This window comes from Periophthalmus magnuspinnatus, chromosome 24, assembly GCF_009829125.3.
Source record: "Periophthalmus magnuspinnatus isolate fPerMag1 chromosome 24, fPerMag1.2.pri, whole genome shotgun sequence".
Taxonomy (NCBI): Eukaryota; Metazoa; Chordata; class Actinopteri; order Gobiiformes; family Gobiidae; genus Periophthalmus; species Periophthalmus magnuspinnatus.
In genome coordinates this window covers 14,237,793-14,255,731 of record NC_047149.1, presented here as the reverse complement: position 1 = coordinate 14,255,731, position 17,939 = coordinate 14,237,793, and the positions used below count along the sequence as shown (strand labels likewise).

Genomic DNA, 17,939 nt, shown 5'->3' with positions numbered 1-17,939 from the left:
AAGAAAGACATTACAATCACACAAATCAAAACATAAATAATCACAAATAATCATCATAAAATTACCATTAAAAGAGAAGAGTGCAGAATAAAAACCTTTCAGTCATATGCACAGCTAAACAGAACTGTTTTGAGCCTGGATTTGAACATTGTCAAAGTAGAGGCCTGTCTCACATCTTCAGGAAGATTGTTCCACTTTTAGCTGCATAAAACTTAAATGCTGATTCCCCATGTTTAGTCTTGACTCTGGGCACCAGCAGGAGGCCAGTCCCTGAAGTCCTCAGAGTGTGAGTACATAAAGATAAATGAAAAATTAAGGGGGAAAAAAATGGTATAGGGTTATATAGTCTACTGCTGTAGCAATAAATTAGTATTATTTTGAAAATGAGACATTTATTTATAATATTCTTTTCATTCTCATAAGTAGGCTACAGAGCAGAAGGCAAGGGCAAGGCAAGTTTATTTGTATAGCACATTTTGTACACAAGGTAATTCAAAGTGCTTTACAAAATAAGAAATACATTAAAATCACAATACAACAAATCAAAGCACAAATAATCATCATAAAATTAACATTAAAGGAGAAAAGTGCAGAATAAAAAGGTTGATATAGAGGGTAGGGGAAAGCACAAATTGTCTGGGCTCTCAGTCTTCAAATGCAAGACAATGCAGCCTTACTCCAACATGCATGATTCACTCAAATCCTTCTTTGAGTAAGCTAATGATGAAGGGGAAAGTCCATTTTACATAATATATCCCCTTTAATCGTGTATTTGATTGATTTAGCCTAGCTCTAGATTACTCATTTGTCTGACAGGGTTGAACCAGGCTGAGATCACGCCTCTGGGGGAAATGTGGGATGGAGGTTTAGTTTTTTCTGAGCTCTGTACGCGTCAGTGTGCTCCGGGGAAGCTGCTGCTGCTGTGAGTCTGAGTCTGTGCGTGTCTGTGTGGAGCCACGTGAACGCGCCTCGCTCCCACCGCGCCCCCGCCTGTGTCCTGTGTCCTGTGTCCTGTGTCCTGTGGGGACTCACGATCATCGGGAACCTCCACGAGGACATAGCCACTATTTGAAAATGACCGTCGAAAGGATATTTGACGAGCTCGGACATTTTAAAAGGTAACACGTTTATAGCATGTTTTAAATGGAGTTACAAACTTTCCCTGCTCCTTTAGGTGACCCTACGCAGAGCCCGTATCTCAGGGTAGTTGCGCTTCTCTTCATGTTTGTAGAAGTATTCGAAAGTCTATTTTCCACGAACAACCTGTAAATGCACAGAAAAGCCCATCGATTGAGCCAATGTGTAAACTAAGTTCTAAGCTCAGGCAACTTCTTTTATCACACCGACTTTGTGTATTTTACAAATGTAGCCACATGGAATAAGGTCAGTATTTATTTTTATTTTATCTTTATTTATACAGGGGGCCCCAAGGAGAGCACTTGGGCTCTTTTTTTCATGGGTGCCCTTGTTTAAAATACAACACAAACCGAAAAAACAATCAAAACAAATAAGTCCATATAAAACATCAAAAACAAGCGCAGGTGTGTGTATAAAAGTTTGTTATCAGATTATTAAATTGCACTTGTGTCACCAAAGTGTCCAGTTTTGCTTTTCCTTGGAGCGTATTCCATTTTTGTGAAGCAAAACAGCTAAAACCCTTTAGTAGGTTAGTAGGTTATGTTTTTGCGATATTCCAGAGGATCCCAAATGTGCATCAAATGTATCAAATGTTTAGGCTTACTATTATTACTGGCATAGCCTAAAAATTGTTTAAGGGAAAACTAATAACCTTTTCCTTTGTAATAAATAAACAGGCTAAATCAGGCATGCCCAAACTGTGGCCCAGGGGCCAAATGCGGCCATCAGACCAATTTTTCTAGGCCCTCAAGCGTCCAGGTGAATTGGCCCATATTACTTTAAACAATACTTTTTACTGTACATTTCTGAAAATCTACTTTAATAAGCCCATATCAAATATATAATGTGTCCCATTGAGGATGTAAGCATGAATAAAGGTCTAGTGGTTCTGTCTAACCTGTAATAAACACACAGATTTGAAGTATTCACTGTATTCGTGAACAGTTTGTGGCCCTCAATCGGCATTAGCTTTGTCTGTGTTTTTATATGTGGCCCTTAATGAGAAAGGTTTGGACACACCTGGGCTAAATAATAAATAAAAATAAAACTATTAAATAAATAAATAAATGGATTTAAGATACAATAAGGTCAAATAAATTGTACCCTAATAAAATAACATAGTGGGTCTACTTTTAAATACTTATGCACTATAGCTCTATTCAATGTCTATTACAGTCATACACATTACTTTTTTATATTTTTCAGATTTCAGGCTTGTCTCTACTTTGCTGCTGTCTTCCAAGCTGTTGCATGTGGAATCCACTACCTGGCCAGTGTATTCCTGGTGGAGACGCCTAACTTTGTATCCATTATACCTGACAACATCACCGACATCCTCTACGGCAACATAACAGCGTCTAGCATTCAAGAAATCCTGCCTGAGTTTAAAAATGGGAAGAAGGCGCTGGTGGTGAGGACAGATCAGGGAGAGCAGTGGGAGTTGAGCAGATGCGAGTGTGCGCTTCGGATCAACCCGACGGATTTTACCTATGAATTCTATGGCAACAAGAGCAAGAAAGCCTGTGACAGTTTTGTTTATGACCACACTGAAATTCAGAGTAGCATAGTGACGGACTGGGACCTGGTGTGCGAGGGGGAATGGCTGGCCAAACTGTGCCAGCCCACCTTCATGCTGGGAGTGCTGATCGGTGCCCTGGTGTTCGGAGACATTGCTGACAGGTGAGCAGACTCTGAGTGATGAGGCACAGGCAGGATTGTGTTTCCACTGTAAGTTTTCAACAGAGAAGGGTATAAATTGTACTTGCTTAACAAACTGGACACATAGTCTGGGGGCTCCATATAAGGAGGCTCTTGTCTCCCACAGCATGGACTGAGAAATTAGATATTCGCTGTATTTGAGATTTTACTTGAGCTAGTGTAGTGACTAAGTAGTAGAGCATTGTTCTGTGGTTCTATTCTGGTTCTGACTGATGCTTAGGCCATTGTGTCTCAGAGACACATCTGCCTTGCGTAGTGTTTCAGTATACTGATGTTGAAATGTTGAGAATGTTCTTCATGGTTACAATGTCCTTTTGCCTGCAGCTTGTGTTTTATGTTATTTAACATGTATTGTTCCAAACAACTAAACAAAAAATTGAAGTACGAGCTCTACAAACCACACATCACTGAAGTTCTACAGAGCTCCAGACTAAGCACAAAGTCTCTTTCCTTTGAAAGGAGCAAGGACTGGAAGAAGCATGTTTTGAATCAAGCACACATTGCACAAGCCACATTTAAGGAGGCCACATTTAGGATGCCAAATTCTATTAAGAAGCAGCATGCAATAGGTTGTTCCTCGTGGGCATGATGATTGTAGAATGACAGAAACGAGCCTACATAGGCATATGTGCTCCTTTGTACAGTCAGAACCTGCATGCCCCTATGATTTTATGAAGGTGTGACTGTTCATGGAGTGATTTTCTTTTGTTCATTGTTAATAGATGAAATATTTACTTTAGCATAATCTTCATATTTTTGTACATGTTTCCAGGGTGGGCCGTGTAAAAATCATGAGACTCACCAGCCTCTGCCAGTTTGGGTTTGGAGTGGCTGTTGCTTTCTCTGCAAATTACTATATATTTGTGGTGCTTCGATTCCTTCTTGCGATGGTGAGTTTGTATACTATCACTATACACATTAATCGTGAATCAACTACTGGGCAAAGTAGTCGCTATGAACCAGGATTAATTTTTTAAACTTACTGTTTTTTGTTCTCTGCTTATTATGTTACATTAAAAGATCATATTTACATATTTCTAAACATTTTATGACACAGACTCATAAGTAAGTAAGTCTTACCATCTACAGAGTGGGTCTACTTGTCTCTGTACATTGCTCTTGACTCTTTTTCCGTTGCCCCATCCCCCAGGTCTTTACTACAGCTGTTGTTTTCACATAGAGCCAGAGCCTGAGATACTCCAGTCTGCTCTCAGCACTGGCGGGCTCCTTAGCCCACTTGGGGTGTCATATTACTGCCATATGTTTACCACTGTGATTTTTGGTTTTAATAGATTTCTAGTAATGAAAACATATCATCGGTTTATGTCTCTCAACACACAGTGTAACATTATAACCTTATGTTTTTAGTGATATTTTCTCTGTGGCACAATGACCTCTATTTACATTTTGTGTTATCACAGTAATGTGTGAGCTTGTCTGCTATTCTGCAGGTGTCCAGTGGATACTTGGTGGTGGTTTTTGTCTATGTGACGGAGTTCACTGGCATAAAGGTGCGCACCTGGACCTCCATGCATGTACATGCAGCCTTTGCAGTGGGCATCATGGTGGTGGCGCTGACTGGGTACTGTGTGCGAGTGTGGTGGATCTATCAGATCATTCTCTCCACCTGCACAGCACCCTTCCTGCTCTTCTGCTGGAAGTTTCCTGAGACCCCCTTCTATCTGCTGGCTAAGGGCCAATTCAGCGAGGCCCAGAGCCTGCTGGACAACATAGCCCGAGTGAATGGGATGGAGTGCAGGCTGAGAGCAGAGGAGCTGATGGAGCCGGAGGTGAAGAATGGAACTGCTCTGCTGCAGAAAGAGGCTCAGTCAGCAGCTCAAAATGAAAAGAAGCTCTCCATTCTGGACCTGTTTGGCAGCTGGAGGATGGCAGGACGTACCTGCACTGTGTGGGCCATCTGGTTCATCGGCAGTCTGGGCTACTATGTCTTCTCTTTGGGCTCCGTCACCCTTGGGGGGAACCAGTATGTCAACCTGTTTCTTGTCGGTGAGTGGGTCTCATTTTTTCTCAGTCTCTACAGAGGATCTGCTTAGTCCTTCTCGTGTTCCTGTCAATATTGTCAGTACCAATCAGTTATACTTGTCAACCTGCACTGACACAATGGCGATACATCACGTTGAAGTGGACGATCTCATTGCAAGGTATTGTAAAATAAACATGGTGCATAAGGCTACTGTGAGTTTGTTTACATCTACCCCTAATCCTGTCACCTGTTGGGCTGCGATAGAAGAACGTGAAATGATGTTAAGTGCTACCAGAGTCCACTCAGTCTCAGTGGGGTTTTGATTGTTACATTTTGAATTTAACCTTATTGCTGTGAAACTACTTACTCCACAATGTACAGTATAACTATTAGTCTAGTCTAGGGATGGGACAATAAACAATAATATCATTTATCGTGATACAAAGGGTAGACAATAATCGTTCTTTGGATGTTTATTATAATCGTGACAATTGCCAACAAAGATAATCGCCAGCATATCACATGAATGTGCAGAAAAAAAGGTACTTATCCCTGATGATCTTTTCTAGATCATTGCTGTTTTCACTTATAACAAAGTACAATAACAAGTACAAAACTGTAACAGTTTAAATATGGTATTCTATCATATTAAAATTATAATTATTAATATCCATATCATTTTAAAACTGTCAGCAACTTTAATAATTACTGTGATATAAATGTGGATTGCAATCATTTTGACCATGATAATTGTGACACCAAATTTCATTATTGTCCCATGCCTAGTCTAGTTTAGTCCTTTCATAAAACAAATATCATTTTGTAATTATTATGCAACTAGGTCTCACAACCATTGCAGACATGTATAGACTGAGAGAGCTGCTGTCAAGGAAACTTTCAGTTATTTCAGTGGTGGTCCAGATTGAATATCTTCTGACCACCCTCCCTGGCTGTGATTGGCTGGTACAGGTCTAGTGGAGCTTCCCTCTTATCTGATTGGCTGTTTTGCCATGGACCGGATTGGGAGGAAGAGGACTTGCGCCCCTGCTCTGCTCTTGGCCTCCGTTGCGTGCGTCCTCATCATTGTGGTGCCTGCTGTACGTATCCAATGCACAAGGGACATAAGTGGAATTTGGCTACACTCACTTGTTTATGGCTAGTTTGGGATTGACCCAAGTCCTTATCTGAAAGTCAGCATGACCTCTGACCTCAAAGGGCTTTCTAATCAATAATGGAACATGGACAGTCTTTCTGCTCTCTGTTTACATTTTATTTGATGCTCTACAAGGCTAACTCTAAAGCTAACTTCACGACAGGAACCATACCCACATAGCAACATTTAAGTAACTTCCCTTAGTCAACGTAAACATGACAGCTTTGCAAACATACCAGAGAGAAAAAGTAGCACATTCAACCCATAAGGGTCTCAGAGTTACTTTTCTGCAATTAGATTAGCTTAAATATGAAATAATTAAAGTCCCACTTATAATGCTAGACAATACAATAACATTATTATTTTAAATGGGAGAGTACTATTTTGTCCTCTGTCTTTGAAAAAAAAAAAACATTCTCCTTACAAAGTATCAACATTGCCAAACATGACCCATTTTTATAAATCCAGTTGCACACGTCTGTTTCACTCAGATAACACAACATTTCCTGGTTTGACAAATCAATAATAAGACACTTTGTTTACACTTCACCATCTATTGCTGTTGAAATTCATGGCGTATTTGTGCTCTTTACAGAAAATCCAGCCTCTGACTGTTGCTTTGAGTATGATTGGAAAGTTCTCTATTGCAATTGCCTTTGGTCTTATCTACCTGTACAGCTGTGAGCTTTACCCTACCATTATCAGGTAAAAAGTGACCCTTTGTTAACCTGTTGTTAACAACCCCCCTAATAGCCAAAAAAGTAATAATAATTCTATCAACTGGACAAAATTTTTAGAGTTGTTGTTTTAGAAGATGTTTCACCACTCAAGTGGGTTCTTCAGTTCTGGCCAGATTGCTGGTTCACACTGCCTTATATCTATCTGAAGGAAGTAGCTAACTACACAGAAACTAACTCAATAATTTGTTTACTGTTTCTGTTTGTTAGCTAAGTTTATTGAACTACAGTAAGTGTGAACTGTGAGTCATATTTTGCGTGATTGTTCATGCTCCTAATGGGTGCTCTCACACCTATTAGCGTACTGGTTTTCTTTTCCATTTAGGTCTGGATGGAGCTATAAATAGGAGATAAAGGAATGCTAGGTAAAAAACCTTTCTGACAGTGAGCTCACACAAACAGAGAAAGAGATACTTTCCAAATGACTGAACTTCTCTGTAACATGTAACGCAACCAGATTGCCATGGTGGACTATATTATAGCAGCCACTGCCATTAGAAACAATAACTTACAGAGACAGAAGCTAGAGCCACTTTACTTTAGCTGTTACTTTAGAGTGAAAGTAACAGCTGCACTGAACAGTGCCAAACCTTCTCCAACATACTGTAACATTAGAGGAAAGGAAGGCAATGGCTGCGCTGGAGAAGACCACAGCATCAACATTTTGCCAGCTGACAAAGAGAGAAGCACTGTGATCCTGAATTCAGCTGATTATGAGGCTAAGGTGAACAGTCTGCTCAGTGACACTACAAAGAGGAGGCTACTGCAGCATTCTAAGCTAAAAGAGAGAACTAAACTGTCACCTGACTAAATCTGCCAACTGCTGGAAATTAGTTTAAATACCACATATTTTCAGCTCAGGGGAAACTTCTACAGGCCAATCCACACTGGTCTCTCCTATTATTGCAAACTTTTTAATAGAGCAATTTGAACAGACATTGGCCTCATTTCCATGCACTCCACCTATGCATATCGCTACGTGGATGACAACTGGACTAAAATAAAAATTCAAGGTCTGGAATCCTTTACTCCACATAGTAATGCTGTGTATCCGAACATCTAGTTCACACGGGAAGAGGCCAAGAAGAACAAATTGGCCTTCGTATATTGAGCAATAACTATATGAACGGACCAGCGACTCATGGTAGAAGTCTTCAAGAAGCCCACACACACTGACCAATACCTGCTCTTTGATTCACACCATCCACTGCAGCACAAACTTGGAGTTATTTGAACATTACAACTCAAGTGATTCCTGAAAGCACTGACTGAAAAGTGAAAGAACTCTCTGCTTGTGGATATCCAAAATGGGCCTTCAATAGATCTAAGAGTGACAGAACAAAGAATCAGAACCTAGAAGAAAAGGTGTAACCATTTGTTAACACAGCTGGTATGTCTAAAAAGCTTCAGAGAATTTTCAGACAGTATGGTCTATTTCAAAGCTTTAAGACAGAAACAGATTCACCCAAAGGACAAAACCTCAAGCCACAAACAAGGCAATGTGGTCTACTCTATTCAGTGCAGTGACGACTGCAGTGAATGTCACATTGGAGAAAGAAAACAGCCACTCAAGAGAATGTACCAACAACGTCGCAAGAGCTCCTTAGGACCCCAATCTGCCGTACATCTCCATCACAAAGTCCCTAACCACTCCTTTGAAGACAGTGAGATACAAATCTTAGCCAAAGAAAATACATGGTTTGAAAGGGGAATTAAAGGAGCCATTTTCATTAGGAAAGACAATCCATCTTTGAACAGGAACGAGGGCTTAGACATAATTTATCTCCTATTAATAACTCCACCTTCAGAACAAGGAAAGAATAGTTCTAGCCAGCATTCTAATAGGTGTGAGAGCACCCATTAGGGCCCTGAACAGTTATGCAAAATATGATTCCAACACAGTTCACTCTTAGTGTAGTTCAGTAGACCTAGTGAACAAACAGAAATTGTAAACAAAGAGTGTCAGCTTCCTTAGATATAAGGCAGTGTCTACCAGCAATTTGACCAGAAATAAAGAAGCCGCCGACCACAATTTGGGCCAATTCACAAGGAAGCCTGAAAAAAATCTGTCCATGTTTTTTGCAGGTCTCTGGCTGTGGGCAGTGGCAGTATGATGTGCCGTGTGGGCAGTGTAGTTGCTCCATTCTGTGTGTATCTGGCTGATGTATGGATCTACCTACCACAGGTACACATGCTGTAACCATGAACTGCTCATTTATAAATAATTTACCAAGGATCCGAGGAATTACATCTGGTTTTCTCTCTTACAGTTAATTGTTGGAATTCTTGCTTTCGTTATTGGAATGTTAACTTTTATGTTGCCGGAAACACTTGGAAAACCCCTGACCTCCACCTTAGAAGAGGCTGAAGCGCTGGGACTGGAGCCCAAAAAGAGGAATGCTCCTAAGGACTGTAAACATGTGGAGGAGAAGATGGAGATGAACCCACATGACAACACAGTCTGACCTGTGTATCTCTGAATATCTCTGCTTTGGCCTGGTGCTGATGCTCATTAAGATGTTTTTTTTTTTTTTTTTTTGTAAAACTGGTTCTTTGTTTATGTGAGACCAACAGCAAAAAAACTTTTAATGTGTACATCCTTTTCAGTATTATCAAGAATATGTGTGGAACCAATGACTGTATATAGAAGTATATATACAGTCTATGGTCTCACCAAAAGAAATGAGCCAAATCAAATATGATTTTTTAAATTGTAATTAATGTATTTATTTCTTTTTAAATTTTAAGATGGTACTTGTCATATTTCTCTTGCTGTTCAGTCCAAAAAAGTTGAGTCAGTCATCATAATTAGACAACAAGCATCCAGTGAACATACCACGGTCAATACATCATTGTTCTGTTGGAACAAGCTTGGCATTACTATGTTGATCATCTTGACCACATCACTGATATTTTTCTTACTTTAAAATCCTACCTTGTGCCTTACAATCAAAACAACAATTGTATTATATTTTATTGCTTTTTGAATGTCCATTTGAATAATGCTGGCAGTAAAGAGGTACTGTTTTTTGTAAACAGGTGAAGCAATTCATAAACTTTTGGACCAAAGGCAGTGATTAAATTTTTTTTAACTGGATTGCTTTACATTAGTACTCAGGTCTGTGACAGATTATATTTTTATCTAAAGGATAAATATTGATGTTTAGTTCATTTTTATGAATGTCTTTATTGAAATAAAAAAAGCCCACATTGATACTATTACTATTAATGTCTCATTTTTAAGTAGTGCTGCCTGAATAACAATGTGTGTCTTTTGAGTAATGAGGTTTGTAGTGCCTTGTAGTGTAAAAGTGTAAATAATAATATAATATTTGTCACTAAGGAATTGCATGCTGACCGAGGGCTTTGTAGATGTTCAAAGCTTTCTATTTGCTGGTGGAGAGGAGGTAATCCACTGCCCACCCAGAGCACCACCCAGCTCCTGAACAAACCCTCTTTGTTCAAATTTGGAGGGAAATGTTGCATGTTGGTCTTTTGCATGTTTTCCTGTGACACGAAGTGAACGTATTTTAAAACCTCAGGAACGGTCACTTTTTACATGATTTGACTATTATAATATGCAGATTATCATACTATTGGGTAATTGGTGTTGTCATAGATAGTTCACCCAGGTTACCTGGTTATCTGTTTGTGGACATAAAAATGACTGAATGATCTGATGTGTGTGTGTGTAAATTAATGTAGTGCATGGATCAGTTGCTGGCCAGGGTATATAAGTAAATGAACACACCTGAAAGTTTTATCCAAATCAGATGGTCCTGTCATTATATCTAAGTATTCCAACTGTATTTCATATTTGTAAGGTAAATACTGTATATAGAGTTAAGTTTTTAAGTGAGGCTGTTTATTTACACAAACAAGTGGGTTTCATGCAACATGGAACGGCAACAATGCCCAGTTGTCCGTATAAAAAACACCTGGTATTCACAGCGGTCTTCCATCCCAGCAAGAGGCCCAACCCTGCTTAGCTTTCAGGATCAGGCAAAAAAGAGAGGGGCAAACTGGCTCAGACTTCTGCAGTAGTTCTTATCATGAGTAAGTGAAAAAGGGCAAGTTGATGTAATCACCACAAGAGGGCGGTGTTGTATCATAAGTTGACGCCACATAATCAAAAACAGTTCAATACTGGAGAAAGTGTAGTACCAGAAAGATAAAACAAATAGGCAACCGTAAAGCAGAAAAATAGATGACATTTATTTTAAAATCGTTGAGAGGACTGTTTATATTTGTATGTCACTAATATTTTGTCATACTGTAGCCATCGAAAACATTTTTCATTATTCAACTACTATGTTTCTTCCTGAGAATCTTCTGTGGAATGTGAATACAAAATAATAAATTAAATGGCATAAACATGTGGCAGAACAGTAACAATGTACAGGAAAAAGTTGTTGAAGTCACTTAGCTTATGGTTTTAAATGCTGCCAGAAAAAAATGAATTACTGTTGATCTGTAGATTCACCCTATATTATATGTGATTATAGATTGTATTTTCAAAGTTTTCTGAGCAAGTTCTACAAAATGTGTTGTGCATTGGGTAATAATCTTTACTGTTGGTTTGTATTTGGCAACTTTGTTGTTAAATTTGAAGCTTTGGATTAGCATTAACTTATGTTTTATGCTGTATTTAATATGCCAAGAATAAAAAACAAACAGCTAGTATAGCCATGTTTCACACACATACGTACACACATGGTTTGAATTCTCTGAATTCATAAGTGAGTGCTTTTTGATAACCCTCATTTGTACCTAATATTATTTTAAGATACCAAAACAAGTGAAAAGATGTTACACAGTGGATTTAGCCTCATCCACAGCAGGTATTCCAGTTATCTGTCCATCCTCTCTTGTCACACAGTGATCCTCATCTCTCCTGGAGATTTTTGAGCTGGACTAAGTTCCAGCCAAGTTCCACATGAGCGCCATAATTTTGTCTGTCTGGTTTTAGAGGCGAGTCTTGTTAAAGGAGTCAAAAGCACTCAAAGATTCAAGCCCTTTTCTGTAGCAAAGGCATGTTCCTGATATTAGGGCATGACTTCTCACATCTGGATGGGCCAGCTGTTAGCGTCCTCTAAGGCATTGTCCAGCTCCTCGTCTTCATCCAGAGGCTCTGGCGTTCGTATGGCCAGCTCATGCAGGAATTCCGGAGAGTAGGCTGGAGGCCTAGCCTCGGACTTGAGCCCGATCTTCCTCTTCAGGAGGTGAAACTGGTCTCGGATGAAGTTGTAGAACTCATACTCATAACTCATGCGGTGATACAGAACCTGCAGAGCTTCCAGGGTGGGGGTGTATTTACGCACTGTGCTCGTCAATTTCCCCATCTTCATATAGTCTGCACAGAAAGAGTAGAGCAGCTGTGAATTCACAATACCAGTCAACCATCATTTTGACATAATTTTATTGGTTGCTGTTCATAACAAGGAGTAATGTAGAGGTTTTAATGGATCTGCAAATTGACACATAGTGATACGCAAATGCATAACTGGAAATATATGATACTTGTCTCAATACAAAAACAAAACAAAACCAGCATACATCTAATATCAGGCACTAGGCCTCTGGTTGGATCTTGAAAAGTCAACTTTTGGGTTAGTGGGTGATTGCTAAACCACTTAGACACTGCTTCATTATATAAAGTGTTCTCTACAAAGTCCAACCACCACTTAAAGCAACAGAGACTTGTAAGTGCCACTATAATCTGTTAGAGTTTGTTTTTACAGATTAGAGGCACACATCAGTGATTAGGTTTATGCCCTGTAGTGAACTGACAACCAGGTTCTTCAAAGTAGAAGGAGGAAACGTAATTAAATGAAATCGTACCAGGACCCTTGTAGATGTCGACGGCCCCTGAGAAGTATTGTGGTAAGAGTCGTTCTAAAAGGAGCAGGACATCTTCCAGTTCCTCCAAAATCCCAACGAGAAGGTAGTTCTCCATGACGTTCTGTTTGGCCCTTTCCAAAGCCCACACTCCTGGCTCCCTGGAACAGAAAGGTACATTATAAATCATGCACCATGTAAACATTACAGACAAAATGTTCCCTCAAGTTACCTGCACTTTGGATGCTGTCCACAGAAATAGGGAATAATATAGAATATCCTGGGATTGGAGCATTCCGGGTAATTCTCTAGGATACACACGTTGATGTCCTAAAACAAAAGGAACTGCTAAAACCAAATTGTGATCAGACAACTGTAATTGTGTATTTTGCCACTAGAGGGAGAACTTAGCAAGGATTTGTCTGCATGTAGCAGCTGTGTGTTTGCCAGAAATATATATATATATATATATATATATATATATATATATATATATATATATATATATAAAACACTGACATAAAAAGGAAACGATAAACCATTAGACATTGTTATTATATGCAGGAGATATATGCTCTGATAAAGTCTGCATTAAACAGTGCCATTTGTCACCATCACGGGGCCCACATGGACTGTTGGACTGTGACAGAGATGAAGTGCTTTCTTAGATGCTCCTAGAGGACACAGCACAAGAGGCTAAACAAGAGAGCACTTTTACACAATATACACAATTATGTGTATATTGTAAATATTTTTGATATTTTGTAGACCAGACACAGTTAGTTATCTTCCCATTCTGCATTTTGTTTCCTGTACAAACATGTAAGCATATTACATGTGCTTAGCACATAGCTTCTCAGTGACCTTTGAAACCTTGAGCTTACTGTAACATGAAGTAATGCTGCCTCTATTCAACTTAAGTGCAATATCCGCTGTCAGGATATTGAGCGGTGGTACTTGTCTCATTCATGTACCACTAACACATCATTGTGTGTGTTCACAAAGTCACCAGGAGAGTTGCAGACTGACTTAAACTTACTAAAGCTGCTAATACCTTTTTGCTAGACTGAGTATAGTTCTTCTTTACTTAACTCATTATCTATGGGAATTCTTGAATGTTTTCTATTGATTCTGCTTGAATAATATTGTTGTGTGCTGCAGACATAGATTCTTATCATACTTGTTGTATCCTAGATAAAGCACCACGCACAGCCATAAATAAAGATGAGACAAGCGCTCAGTCTGCTCTTTGTGCCTGTGGCACAATCCTGTAGTACAATTATACAATTAAACTTTATATTTTCTGTCTGTCACTAAAGTGTTCCTGTGTTCTGCTGAAGAATGTCTTTTTGGCAAACAGTGAAGCAAACCAAAGCACAGCTTTTCAAAGAAACACAACAAAACCCGGAGGTAGCTTCAGCCCAAAACAGAGCACCTTTGTATTACTCTAGAGCCTGGGAAAATATTGCTGTTTAAGGCACTCTGCGTTTTAAATACTTATGTAAATAATACTCAATAAATATATAAATACTTTGTAAATATTCCAAACAATTTGAGCATAATATAAGGGCATATTAAATAAAAAATAATTAAGTATTGAAAAAGATGCCACTTTTGGAATTATGAAGAAAACTGTGGTGTCTGACGTGAGCTTGGCTAGTTCCAGGGTAAATTTAATATTGAATTCCAGTTTTAAAGCTCAAAGTAGCAAATGCTTGTGACGCCATTCATACGTGCCCCTATATCACAATGCTGCAAAACTATACATGTCACTGAAATCAATAGAAACATGTAGATATACAGAATGAAATAAATCATGCATTGTAACAGGAAGTGACAACTGCAACCCTATTCCCTCTCCAACATGGCCTCCGTCCAAAAGCCTCTCCTGTGGGACAATACTGAGTGCCCTTGTGTCCCAACATTTACGGGACCCCTGGGAACATTGCCACCACGCTATCCACACAATCAACCGGTGCACAAAACATACTCTTTAGCCACAGCATTAGCATATTATAGAGCCCCAGCATGCACACTCGCTCGCATTGTCCCTAAACTCACTGTGGATTATACCAATGGAGCTTTCAAAGTGGCAGAAAAAGAGCCTGATCTAAAACAAGCTGAATGGACTCCACCAGGAATTAAATTAGTGCGACTGATGATTCCACAGGACTATTTTAACGGTTGCAGAAGGAGAGCGTGGGAGTGCTAAACCCAGGGCAAATACCAGCTACCATTCAAACAGGTTAGTGCAGTGACTGTCAACTTTTCACACTGAAAGTTAACCTTGAAATCAACAAAAAATAACCGAAATCTAAAATTATTCTCATTTGAAATAAGACTATAAGATCACATCAAAGCACATGTAAAGGTACTTAATGCATGGGGAAATTAAGGTATAAAGAGCAACAATACACTTGTGCACATGTATTATCTCAAAACTGGGAGAAAGCTTGAACTAAACCTGGGCTAGATCAGGATTTAACCAGGACTAGATAAGATTGACCAAACCAAGTTTACATCAAGACTAGTGAAATTTGTCACAATACTAAAACTAATAAAGTTCTAATTCAAATACAGATACCATCCAATAAAAATAAAAAAAAATAAAAACTCAGGAAATGTCTAATTTAGTCATAATGCATCATGTATGGGATTTGTATCAGTATACTTTAGTTCAAATGAGTGGTCTAGCTTTGATCCTAGTTTTAGAATAGATTTTCACAATCAGGTAACAGGGCACAAACCAGTACCAAACCGGGCTGAACACAAGCTTGAACACACCCAAAAATAAGTAATAACAGGATTCCATTTCTTTCCCACAATTTAGAAAATTAGAACCAGGTCAAACAACAAAGCAAGGACTAAACTAGGTTTAAGTTAAGCCTACATTAGGACCTAACAAGATCTAAACCAGATCTATGCAGTAATACAATCTGAGCACCACTGCTTCGAGCATACAACAAAGACATGCAAAAATGTGTCCTTAAAATGTTGTTTGCTGAACTGATGAGTGAATAGTGTTGTTAAACCTGAGGCGAACCTTTAGGATGGATAATGTTTAAAATGACAGGACAAGTTTAAACTCGAATTGTACCAGCCAACTCCTCCTTTATGATCTGCAAATGTCAGACAGGCCCAACCAAATCTTGCCTATAACAACATCAGAAAGCACTGTGGGAACTTGGAGTGTATGACTGGTTTTGATGCAGTAATTTGAACGTAACATGTACTTTCATGAGTATATCAGTGGATTATACAAGCACATAGTTGCAGAGGATGTTTTTCCTGGTATGGGATGGCTCATTCTTACGCCTGAGGAGACCAGTCTAGCCAAATCATCTTTATTTCAGGGCATACAGCATTTCAAAGAGAATATATGGCTTCATGTTCCTTCATATACTGTGTGTGTTTAATGTGGGGCCATGTACTCTCAAATTATCATTGTCGTAATGTCATCTAATCAACTAGTAAAATAAAATAGGAAAAAATGTGCATCAAGTGTAAAATATATTTAATGGATTTAATAATAGTGATAATATTAATACACTGGATTTATATATAGCATCTCTCAAGACACCCAAAACGCTAACATTGCATTATTCATGCTATACTATACACATTGTAGCCACAGCTGCCCGGGTGTAAACTGACGAAAGTGAGGCTGCCAATCTTCACCATTTGCCCCTCCAACCACCTCCACTCATGCACACCTCATTCATACTGGACCAGTGGTTCTTAACCTGGGTTCGATCGAACCCTAGGGGTTCAGTCTCAGGGGTTCGGCGGAGGTCAAGACTCATATGATTAGCGGACTGCGAGCGTATTCAGATGTTGGCCCAACTCAACAAATGCACCCTTTAATGTGTCTATCAAAGTACCTGCCCAACTTAAATGAGCCGTTTGAATGGCATAAAGACATAAAATGACATAAAAACGAAGAAAAGGAACAGACGTTGTGAAAATGACATGAGAGTGGCACTTGCCAAGGTGAAGCCACGCGTTTCTGAACTGGTCTCTCAAAGGCAACAGTAGAAGTAACACAGATTTGCAGTAAATATTCATTATTATTCTAGCGTGATGGAAATTAGGTGAAGGGTGTGTGTTAAAATGTTAAAAATAATAAATAGCATAAATACAATAAGTTCATTATTGAAATACATAAGGTTAAAAATTTACATAATTTCAGTGTGGTAGTATTAAAAAGGTCATGTCTTTGTAAAAAGGTATGTATGTAATTTGTTGAATTCATGCATTGTATTGATTTTATTCTTTGAACACAGTGATGTTAATGCACGATTCATTTTGTGCACCAGTAGAACATGAATTTGAAAATAATAATTATATATATATATATATATTTTTTTTATATTTCAATAAACAAGGGTTCAGTGAATGTGCATATGAAACTGGTGGGGTTCAGTACCTCAGAACCACTGCACTAGACAATGTGGGTGAAGTGTCATGCTTAAGGACATAACAACAGTTTCCACCCGAGCCACTGCTGTCCCACTGTAGCACCTGGTATTTCCAGTGGTCCGCCATCCAAGTACTAATAAGGCCTGGACATTGACAAGTTGATTTCCTAATTTAGGTAATGGTAAATGAGACGTAGCCAGTACATATGATACACGCACGGATCACTTGCAAAAACAAAATTGTAATAAGATAATGTATGGAAAATATTTTTTTCCAACTTTTTGTTACTTTTCCAATATATGTAATGAATTGCACTGTGAATTGGGGAACTTATTTTGAGTTCTGACAGAAGGTGTTCATGTGTCTCAGGAATGTATGGCCCACATAGACCAGGTTCCACTGTGGTCACTGTTCTTTCATTCACACCTCACACACAGAGTGCATACAGTACAGTATAGTGGCACTGGGGCAGGCCCGGCTAATGCCCTCCAGGCATTTAGGATTTATTTAGCCCGGACCCCAACTCCCCAAAGCTCTGCACTGTGAAACTGATACACTGTGGACACAAAACTAAACATGTAACCCCCATTAGGCCTGACGTTAGGAAGTAACACTAACTGACTTTCACTTTGAAATATAATTACTCTGTGTTTATCTGTCTGGGTCCCACTGGCCTAATTACATCTGGACCTTCTCAGCTTTTTTGGGGTACTAACTCACCCTGTGAAAATGAGTACTCAAATTTTGTACACAAGTACTGATTCTTGTTTACAATATTACGTGAATGGAAAAGTAATAACCCAATGTTTTCCACACTCCTCTCCAATTTGGCTATAATGTATCCTATCAATAAAAGTATACTATGGAAAAAGATATATAAACGATAAGTACTTGTTGACACTACTGCTGGTTAAAGTAGAATATTAGAATATGTTTACAAAGACATGTCAAG

General features: G+C 38.9%; 2 protein-coding genes across 2 annotated transcripts in view; one reads left to right on the top strand and one right to left on the bottom strand.

Annotated features, from left to right (window-relative positions):
• Nucleotides 1-237: 237 nt before the first annotated feature.
• On the top strand, nucleotides 238-9,489 carry slc22a16 (solute carrier family 22 member 16). The gene is made up of 8 exons (XM_033991123.2): nucleotides 238-1,118; nucleotides 2,344-2,817; nucleotides 3,629-3,746; nucleotides 4,308-4,863; nucleotides 5,810-5,937; nucleotides 6,589-6,698; nucleotides 8,816-8,915; nucleotides 9,001-9,489. Exons 1-8 carry the CDS (start codon nucleotides 1,075-1,077, stop codon nucleotides 9,193-9,195), a joined length of 1,725 nt encoding a protein of 574 aa, XP_033847014.1. The 5' UTR covers nucleotides 238-1,074; the 3' UTR covers nucleotides 9,196-9,489.
• Nucleotides 9,472-17,939, bottom strand: part of usta (uronyl 2-sulfotransferase a) — a 50,531-nt gene continuing 42,063 nt past the window's right edge. Inside the window, exons 6-8 of the mRNA XM_033991124.2 lie at nucleotides 12,801-12,898; nucleotides 12,572-12,729; nucleotides 9,472-12,083 (exon numbers count right to left, since the gene is read on the bottom strand). Coding sequence (XP_033847015.1) covers nucleotides 11,791-12,083; nucleotides 12,572-12,729; nucleotides 12,801-12,898 — 549 coding nt within the window. The 3' untranslated portion in view covers nucleotides 9,472-11,790. The remainder of the gene's footprint in view (nucleotides 12,084-12,571; nucleotides 12,730-12,800; nucleotides 12,899-17,939) is intronic.